At 35.6% G+C, this 10,530-nt stretch overlaps 1 protein-coding gene across 4 annotated transcripts in view; it reads right to left on the bottom strand.

Annotated features, from left to right (window-relative positions):
* Nucleotides 1–1,684: 1,684 nt before the first annotated feature.
* The window catches only part of SF3B1 (splicing factor 3b subunit 1), a 35,826-nt gene continuing 26,980 nt past the window's right edge, over nt 1,685–10,530 (bottom strand). For 2 of the 4 annotated variants that reach the window (XM_029224654.1, XM_029224655.1), the window contains 8 exons: nt 10,188–10,409; nt 9,722–9,904; nt 9,523–9,634; nt 7,929–8,049; nt 7,477–7,608; nt 6,027–6,299; nt 4,410–4,626; nt 1,685–4,130 (listed from right to left, as the gene is read on the bottom strand). In XM_029224654.1, coding sequence (XP_029080487.1) covers nt 3,972–4,130; nt 4,410–4,626; nt 6,027–6,299; nt 7,477–7,608; nt 7,929–8,049; nt 9,523–9,634; nt 9,722–9,904; nt 10,188–10,409 — 1,419 coding nt within the window. In that variant the 3' untranslated portion in view covers nt 1,685–3,971. Of the gene's footprint in view, nt 4,131–4,409; nt 4,627–6,026; nt 6,300–7,476; nt 7,609–7,928; nt 8,050–8,446; nt 8,517–9,522; nt 9,635–9,721; nt 9,905–10,187; nt 10,410–10,530 lie in introns of those variants that run through there. The other 2 variants (XR_003793841.1, XR_003793842.1) reach the window with 2 other exon arrangements.

The following is a 10,530-nucleotide window of genomic DNA, read 5'->3' as shown; positions in this document are numbered from 1 at the left end:
TGTAAGTCTGATTTTCCTTACTATGTCTACTTGTTTCTAAAATAGCAGTAAAACTACTTCTATATTTCAATGCTCTCTGATACGCCATGGACAAACTTTTCATGCCTACATCCCACCACATCGCTGTCTTCCTTATGGACTCAGGGAAAGATGTTTCTCTTCCTGTCCAAGAAAATTCCTCCATCTGTGCTCTGACTTCCAACTCATCAGAAACTCATTCAGTTACCTGTTTTCTTTTGCTAACCATTTGCTAATCCTTTTTATCTGGTCCTAAATTTCTCTGCAGTAATACTGACAGAAAATTGTTTCATGAAATTACATTATTTAAAAAAGGAGAGCAAATGCAGCAAAATTTTAACTACTGAATTTACATGGATATACAGGTGTTCATTGTACTATTCTTTCAACTTTTCTCAATATTTGAAAATTTTTAAGCTTGGCAGGGAGTTAGATACAGGAACAATTAACAATTTCTCCTATTTGTTTTTTCCTAGCACAAAGATACTCCACGATAACACAAATTCCCTCCAGAGCCTGTTGCCCATTAAAAATTTCCTTCCACAAAAAACCAAAAAAATTTAATTCCAAAAAAATTTAACAAGTCTATTGTCTAACCTGACACGCAAGCTGTCCTTTTATAATCTTTTTGTATTATAAAATGATAAAACCGTTAAGAATAATTTAAAACTTAGCTTTTCTAGCACGAACACTAGAAACGTCATTGACCTACTCTCTCGCATTTACTAAATCTTCATGACCGCATCGCAAATCTAAATTCACCATGACTCACCTTACATTCCACAGCTTCCTATCCATTTTCTTAACAAGAAGAGCCAAGGGTCTCCGTTTCCTGCCTGCCCTCCTCCTCCAGCCATACCACACACCCCACCTCTCACAGGTGATAACCAGGGCGCTGAACAACTGCATTCAAAGTAGAGCACCGAGAAGCTGACGCTCCTGCCCCAGTGCTGTGCACCTGGCTCCAACTCGGCCACAAGATGCTCTGAGGACCAGAAAGCAGTCAACATTTTACATGTTTTCAGCTTCTTGGTCCCAGGTCTGATGCGGAGATTTGCCCAAGGTAGGTGTTTAAGTATTTGTGAAATACTAAATCTAGTTCCTTCCTAGGTAACTGCTGCCGAAAATGAAACACTTTTTACATCATGCTTTGTTGTTTACCAGACATATTTGAGTGCTGCTTAAACAAGTTTCAAAATGGTTTTCAAGCTAGGGAGATTTTGTCCTCCCAGAGTACATGAGACAATATCTGGAGGCATTTTGGGTCATCACTACTGGGGTGGGAGTGCTATTAGCATCTACTGGGTAGTCAGGGATGCTACTCAACATCCTACAATGCCCAGGACAGTGACCCACGATGAAGATGTGTCTGGCCCAAAATGTCAATAACGCCAAGGTTGAAAAACCCTGTGACAGCTGTAGTTCCTGCTTTATGTAACCTTGTGGGATTTAAGAAGCACTGAACACCAAAGAACCCAACAACTGAGCCTACATGACTGCAATTGTCTTTTTCAGTTTCTTTTAAAGTTCTTCAGTTTTTCCATACTAAGTTCCCATATTTGGAAAACAACCCAAAGAGCTCAATATTATTAAAATGGCACAACCACAACAGAGTGTAGTACAGGAACAATACAAAGTCAACTAAGATTAAAAACTGCTCTAAGACTTTAGATATAAGAAGTTTTATTCATCTGGTGGTACTTGATGCTCACAGGGCACCATACAACAAATTTAAAAAATACAATAAGAAAAAAATTGAACAGCCAAAGAGATCATTTCCATTAGAGGGCCCACAGAAAAACCAGCAAAAGCCCACAGAAAGACCCACCTACTGTCCCCTTAAGAACATTAATTTCTTCCTGCTTAAGTTTGGCTTTAAGAAACACCAAAGGAAAGTGCGAAAGAAAAAGTCTTTGAAAGATAGTTAAAACTTCACATAGCGTCTTTCACATGAGTATCTCACAAAATGCTTTCCTTATTCAAATAAGTATGTAAAATAATCCAAACATTTGTGAGCCTCGATTTGGTCCCAACTTTCAAGATCGTAGGCCTCAGTATTTGCCTCACCTCTCTGTCCTCAAATTTGTATCAGTAAAAAGTCACTTACAGGTAAAGCCTCCTTTGCTCCACACTGCCACTACAAAGCACAGATGTTTTACATAAAGAGCAAGGGCCCAAGCAAATTCAAGTTATACAAGTACCTGAAGCGAAAATGTAACTAAATTTCCCCAAGACTGGTTTAAAACCAAATTTTCCCTTTGAAATCCATTGTATTCAATTTTCATGATTAGTAATTACTGAAGGTCATCTGACATCGAATACAGAGAAAAGCAAGATTTAAAGTTGTATGGGGGCTATTATTACAAAAACTTCTAAAAAGATAATTTTGGAAATTTAGTACACATTACCATGTTGTCACAAAGTTATGTCACACAAGAAACGAGTTACAAATTCTGCCTGGAGGGTCAGCTAAGGCTCAATATCAATTCTGTACAAGTCAGCCAATTATAAGCTGTTTCTCAAGTAAGCCTCCACAACAGGGAGCCCTAAGTATTAACAGTTCAATCAATAAACCTCCTAGTCTCAGTATATTGGTTTTACTTACTGTGGCAGTCATCCTATGCTTACGCTGCTGCAGAAGCTCATTTCCCATTAGACTGCACATAAGTATTCAATACTATTACAAAAGGAGACAAAATAAAATAGCTATGGCAAGTGAAGGACTAAAAAATTTTTAGTGAAGGACTAAGAAATTTTTGACCAGAAAATTAGGGAAAACTGAAGATATACTTTATTATATATAAAAAATTACTGCCTTAATGCTTGGTTCCTCTAGATTTAAATGGCATTTCAGTTTATGTTTGACACCTACAGATCAATTCATTATCTGATTACTAAATGCAAAACTAAGCAAACCTAGACATTTCAGCTGCTACCATTGTATAATAGCAGTACATAACTAATCTGTAACTAGACGTCTCCCCTTTTCCATTATACTGCATTTCTTAAGGGCAAGGGGCATGTCAAAAGCACCTTTGCATCCCTACAACTAAGCACAGTGGCTGGTATACAGTAGGTGCTTAACAGGTATTTACTAAATATATTGTTGAATAGTGGCTTATGACATAGGAAAAGAGCCCAAAGATTGTCTTATTCTAACTAGCATTACTTAGGTAGTAGCCGCACTCCCAATAGGTACAAGGCAGTTTTAAAGTAAAGACACTTTCCCCACGTTCTACACAGAATCGTCAAGAGTTGGATATGACTTGAATCACTTCCCTTAAGCATGTTCATAAAGCATTTTGAGAAATCAAGAGATGAAAGGCGCTATGTAAGTGCAAAATAATATTATTCAAGACAGTTCAGCAAAGATGCTATAGTTTCTATGGTAATGGAAGGGTTGTGCTAGTTTGAGGTGAACACCCCCAAAGCTACTCTTCTCAATGTCATTATCAACAGAACAATGGAATTTTGACAAAGATGCCATCACTTTATATCACTTGTATTCTGCTACTTTCTATAAACCAGGTGACAGAAAATGATATAAAGCCACTTATTCTACACAAACCAGTACTTTATCAAAGTTCTGTATTTTACAAGTCATGTTCAAAAAACACACACAAGTTAGCATTTTGTACACAAATGTTTATTTCTCAATTAAACATTCCCTTTAAACACAAGGAATGAATTCTAAATCTTCATAAAGATGAATTAAAAATGAAAGCCCTCCAGAATAGTGTGTGCAATCACTGTGTTCTTGGTCACTACTGGCGTTTACTGTTTAACATCAAAAACAAAGACAGGTTATTTAAAAATCATGCTACTGGATTTCTAGCTCTTCCTCTATGACCAGTTCTATGCTGTTCTGCAATGTTTAAAAGTTTACATCACCAAATCGAAGCAAGTTTAAGGTGTGAAACAGCTGTGCATTAAACACAAAATAAACAATAAAGTTACAAGATATAGTCAAGTTCATAACGAATATAGGTGTTCTTATCATCATTGTAGATTCTTGGGTAATGTGCTATGAGAGCATCCTGTGAACCAATGTAGATGGAGTTGTAAATTTTCCAATACACATCTCTGACTTTCCGGGCTGGGTGAAACAAACCCTAGAATAATTAAAAGGCTACATTACTTCAAGAAATACACAACCTTAACACAACTAACAAACCATAAAGAAATGGTTGCAAGCATTTCCCTTTGAGAGAGAAAACAAGATGGCAACTGCACAAAACTGCAGTGGGCAAAGACAAAATCTAATCCTCCCTCCCCTCACAACTGTTCTCCCGTATGGCACAAATACACCCTACTGATAATTAGGAACAGTGACTTAATTCAACTAAAATTACTTTTTTCAATGAGTACTCTTTTAAAAATCTTTGACCTACCTGTAAACAATACTGCAGCATTCTACATGGTCCAATAGCAACTCTCAGACCCTCCAGGGCCCCCATAACTGCCTGAATTACATGGGGAGATGTCTCAAACACATTGGGCCATACATAGTTCAACAAGTGATTCAGTGAATCTTCACAACCAAATCCATAAACCCCAAGTGACATGTGTTGCACCACTGCACTAGCCGTCTGTCTGTGTACAAGGTCCCTGTAACAGAGGGAGAGAAAGCTCTTTGTTAAGATACAATCTTAGTTTCACAGAAGATACGTGCCTGCCCGTTAGAAACTAAATCACAAATTCAGTGCATGGAATGGATGCAGTCATCCCCACACCTTATGTATCTGATACAGAATGCTTTTAGAGTGACTAATGATTCTACTTGAGAACTTTAACGACTCAAACCTCACTCTGGCTCAAAAATAAACCATATTTTTCTTTGCAAGTAATATAAGCAAGAAAGCCGAGCACAGTGTACATTTTATATGCTACCAAAAATGAGAGAGAACACATGATTCTTACATACGAATGATTAACAGTAATATCTCATTTTAAACTCTGTAAACTTAAAACTTTTGAAAGTAATTCAATACAATAGATAACTAAATTGAGACTAAATCTCTTCCCTTGTCAATTTTTTCTAAAGGTTCATTCAAGAACTCAATTTAGGGAAAGGAAGAGAAGGACCAATAATTTTTTCAAACCCAGAAATAAGAACTCTTATCACCTCCCATGTTTTAAATGAACTTATGTTTATGACAAGTCATTGAGTTATTTATTCCACAATTATTCAACTGACTACAAGCATCAGATAACGCGTCTATGAAGGGTATAAAAACAAGTTCACACTCTTTACCCTCAAAGGCAGGAAGAGTACCTTAAAGGTATAAGAGAAAAAAAATCTGAACTTAGTTACTAGCATCCTTATTTCTCTTATTTATTGTAATAATCTATTAGGCATAGACTGAAGTGAAGCTGTATTCCCCCTCAGTAAATTTCCCAACTAATGTTTCTTGGTATCAGGACTCACTTCAAGCAGTACTTTATCGGTGGTCACCACCTGAATAACTGGGGGCCTGCAGTGGGAACAGTGTACCTCTGGCAGGCTATGTTCAGTAGTTCAAAAGCCTTACAGAAACCTCTGCTTCATCTGCCATAACAAAAAGCTAAAAAGATCAGGTCTCTTTGCCATACCGATAAGCTCATGCTCAACATTTCCTCTAATTATATTTGACTTTAATTTTTAAAACAAAAGTTGATCAGGAATTCCCTGGTGGTCCAGGGGTTAGGACTCAGCACTTTCACTGCCGGGGCCCGGGTTCAATCCCTGGTCAGGGAACTAAGATCCTACGAGCCGCGCGCGTGGCCAAAGGCGGGGGGCTATTAAAACAGGGAGGGGGCACTTGGAAAAAAAATTGGGGGAACCACTATAGCATCTATCTTATTTAGAGATAATAGTCATATTTATTTATAGTTTCATAAAAATCCAGGCTAGCAGTCCCTTCTTTAACTACATCACAACAAATAGGTCATGTAATAATTACTTCCATAAGTTCTAAAATAAAAGAAGAATTATAACTATTTTCTTGCATTTAGTTCAAGTCACTTACCTATCCATTAAAGCATCTTCAAGGAGTGGTGTTACAGCATAAATGTAGTCCTTTCCCATCTCACCAATATATTCAAACAAGAAGGAAAGTGATTTTAACACTCCATTTTGAACATTCAGTTCAGGAACTCTGTATTCATTCATTAAGGCAGGTAGTACTGTGAAGGGTGAACATGTTTCAGCGACAATAGCTATTGCTACAGTGGTACAAACTCTGTTCTGCCTTTCCTGAACTTTGAGGTTGTTTAAAAGTGTAGCCAATACATCATGAGGGCTGGAAAAAAATAAATGTGTCAGCAAACTGTTAGTTTACAAGTCAAAATTTTTTTGGAGGGAAGAAAAATAATCAAAGGAATGGAACTTCATGCTAAGTAATTACTGCAAACTTAGTAATTTTATGCTAAAATGCAATACTTTCAAGTCACTGGCATTACGGTTTCTACTTAAGAACTTCATTTAAAGTGTTCATTTTAATGAAAAAATTCAAATGGCTTCATTTTCAAATATAATTTACAGTCTTTAGTATATTTCCTGAAACAAAAAGAAATTTCATTAAATGTTTAGACTGAATAATTCTTTGAGTGGTCAGAACATGGCCACCAGAGCAGGCAACCTTACAGTAGTATATAAACTGTGGTCTCCCATGCCACAACACACAAAATCTGTTTTCCAAAATCTTCCCTCCCACACACCTTTACCACATTTATTCTCCTTCTTTAAGCATTTATTCTACCACAAATTTAAAGGGACACAGGAACTAAAAAGTTAACAACAGCTATTCATTGCCAACTTCTTAACTACATCACAGATGAAAAAATATTATTGCTACCAAAAGGCAGGTGGGGAGACTCTAATTAAATAATCCAACTTTTGTTATGTTTTATTGCTTGAAAATATTTAGTTATTAAGCCACATATACATAAGTATCTCATTTTCTACAATGACTGTTTCTTCTAGTTTGGTGGAGCAGAAGCAAATAACCATAGGTTATCTAATAAAATAGCTATCATTCAGTTGTCTGTGGATTAATTTTAGAAAAATATTTTTAAAACACATAAAGCATTAACATGAAAGCTGAATTATGTTAATTGTTTTACTAAGAACTGGCCTTAATATTGTAAGCAATATCCTAAAAGGACCAACAAAATTTGAAATTATTTTGAAATGGTACTGTTTCCCTCTTCTGAAAATAGTGAAGTGTGACTAAATGAAATTTTAAACTGTTCCATCTATTTTAATTCAATTTAACATTTAAGAAAACATTTCAAAAATTGAAGGTCAGTGGTTGAAGTCTATTCTAAAAAACATAAGTCTATTCTAACTGCATTACTCATACCTTGCCTTAAAAGAGATTCTACAGAAATAGAAGCACCTTTTAACACTACAATGGGTCTATTACAAAGTAAAAAAAAAAAAAAAAAAAAAAATACACAGAAGTAAATAATACTCACCCAATGGCCTTTGCAATATAACCAAATGTGTTGACTGTGGCTCTACGAATAGCTTTTTTGTGAGCTTTTAAGAGCTCTAAAAGCTCAAAGCAAATCCTCATCCATTCTCTTGCAGACACATATTCAGCTCCCCTAGTTAAAAAAAAAAAAGTTAAATTTTTTGTAACAATAAGTTTTAAAAGGTAAATCTGCAAATTCAGTTCTCAAAACATGATTACCAATTCATTTTAAGCATTAAATAAAATTATTATTACTGCTCAGAAAGGATGGTTTAGTTTTAAAAATATACTGCCACTCCCTCATTACCATTCAAATTTGAAAATATTACTGAAATATTAGCCTGACCATATATACTTACATTAGAAACAATAAGCAAATTTGCAAAGTGAATAAAAAGTGGCTAAATGTGAAAAACAATACTGCTTATTGAAATGTTTAGGTAATCTGCTTACCTATCAGCAATACGTCCAACAAGATCAATACAGTTCTCTTGTACTTTTTCATGCCTATTCTTTAAGATGGGGGTGAGTCTAGGCAGCAGATCTTTAATTGGTGGAGTCATCTTATGCATACCTATTTAACAGAAGTCAAACACACTATCAATTAACACATGAACTGCAACCTTTGTTCATTTTACCCTTTTATTTAACAATGTAATATACGTGACTAGGCATAAATACAAACTTACAGCTGCCTATATAAAGAAAAAGCCCCAGCTTCAGATCAAACGCAGAATTTTTAACTTTTTATTAACAACTTCTGATTATGCATAAAAATGAAAGAAATTAGTGAAGTGGTTTAAAGAATGATGGATACTCAACAACAAAAAAAAGTTTTATTTGGTTCTGAAATGTATTTGTACACTGACATTTAAATATGGGGACAGCTTATGTTCCGGCCATACACAACAATATAAGCCAGAGGTAGACATGTAAATTAAAGCAAAATTTTCCAGAAAGGGCCCCCTTACCCTTTAACTGCAAAACAAACAGATCTCCAGTCTCCCTGCAATGCAGGGCATACTTGGATGGTATTTACACCTATGAAGAGAGAAAAAAGGAGGCAGCTGGCAGGGGCTCTTGCTCTAACTAGAACTGCTTGCTCTGATTCTCTCTCCATTGCTTTTCCCATGTTTCTCTGACCAACAATATGGTTTACAATTCCCTGCAAACCAGAGCCCCACAGTGGCCAAGTAACTGATTTTTGGCAAGTATCTCCAAGTAGAGAGGAAAGGGCTGAACTGGGGATTATATGTAAATGCGATGGTTTGAAGACCTCCTATACTGTATAAAAACCCCTTACTGAGAAAAATAGTGGCTATCACAGCCAGCTATTTCAACCTCTTGATAGGTTATTTCTGTCCCTCTAAACTCCATAGAAGTTACTTTTGCAATAGTTACATTCACTTATAATGAAGGATAAAACAGGAGACCATTTGTTTGTTCCATCATAATGCCCTTAAAGAGGAAAAGCTTTGTTCTCCACACCCAAGAGCATTTGTAATACACCTCTGTTTTAACTGGATAAAGAACTGAAAGGACAGTTTAAAAGAATTGGATTTAAATAAAAATGAGGTCACTTGATCAATTCACTTTTCTCTCTGGTTATTGTTCCTTGAACTTAATAGCAAGCAGGAAAACCTACCATAACCATTTACTAATTCAAGGTTGAATAAATATATAATATAAAACGTTAGAGTTCTCTCCACCCACCACCTCCTCTCCCATATATTTCAGGTGACACACAATTTTTTTAGGGCCCTCTATCCCATGACTTCAAAGTTTTTTGAGTTTTGACTACTTCTTCCTCTCTTGCAGGTCCTAAACTTGCCCTCTTTCTCTCTTTTAAAGTAAAATATAAATAGATTTTGGGAGATAAGATTCTTGTGACATCCCAACTTAACTGTAATTTTCAGTGGTTAAAAAAAAAAGTATCAGACATTCATTAGTCAACTCCTAAATAGGATTCTCTATTTTACTTTCAAAATACCGAAGAAACTTTAAAATACAAACCAAAAAATTCTTACATGACCAACAAATTCCATACCTATTACATTTACAATGGCCTTCAGTGCTCCAAGAATGCTGCCCAATACTTCAGGGTACTCTTCTCCCAAATACTCATACAAAACAACACCCAAGTGCCCCATCAATTTTTCCTGTAATAAAAAAATAATGATGATGAAATGTTACTGTTTACATTACTCCTTTTGGTGAAGAAATAAGAATCTGATATAAAAGTTTACCTCTTGACAAGTCTTCATGACAACAGCCGTTCGAGAGATCAAGTCAGCTGCCTGTTGCCTAACTTTTGCTGATTTGTTATTTAAACGCCACAAAACTGTACCACAGATCTGAGGCAAGTACGGTTTGACTCGTTTGCCAAGAGCATTGACCACTGTGCCAAAGCCGTTCAACATTACTGAGTCCTTAAAAAAAAAAAAAGCCAAGTTAAATTTAAAACCTACATTCAATGTGAACAAGAATTCAGTTTGTGACTAAACAGTTGAAATATACTTATATTCCGTTTCCAAAAATCTAACCTAAAAATTTGAGGTAGAAGAGTATTTCTTTGTAGCCAACTGCATGAGAACATGAGCATTTAAAAATTATTTCAAATTTAATTACTCTTTGGTGATAATATTTACTTGAAAATATGTTTTACAAATATGAAAGTCAGTGGCAACTTGCCTAATAGTTTAGTATCATTACCTCTGTAGTCTGTTCTTGAAAAGCATAAAGAATACCATCAATCAGTTGTTCTTCAAGTTTATGATCAATGTCTGCTGCTCCCAAGTTGCCCATAATTTTCTCAATTGTCTCCATCACCATTTTTCTGTACTGTTCAGCTTCATCTTTCAGATCATCCACAATCCTGGATATAATTTCTGCTGCACCTACTTTGTTTGCCAACTCCACAGTAGTATCAACTAACTAAAAAGAGGAGGAAAAATCATTTAATTTACTGCTTTTCCAAGGAAATAAAGAGACATCATGAAAATGGAATATTCTAAAGATACTATTTAGCTAGTAAGCATGCTGAGGACAGATGGCT

This window comes from Monodon monoceros, unplaced genomic scaffold (assembly GCF_005190385.1).
Source record: "Monodon monoceros isolate NGI ecotype Baffin Bay Population unplaced genomic scaffold, NGI_Narwhal_1 Super_Scaffold_16, whole genome shotgun sequence".
In the NCBI taxonomy this organism is placed as follows: Eukaryota; Metazoa; Chordata; class Mammalia; order Artiodactyla; family Monodontidae; genus Monodon; species Monodon monoceros.
This window is presented reverse-complemented; position numbering and strand designations above follow the sequence as displayed.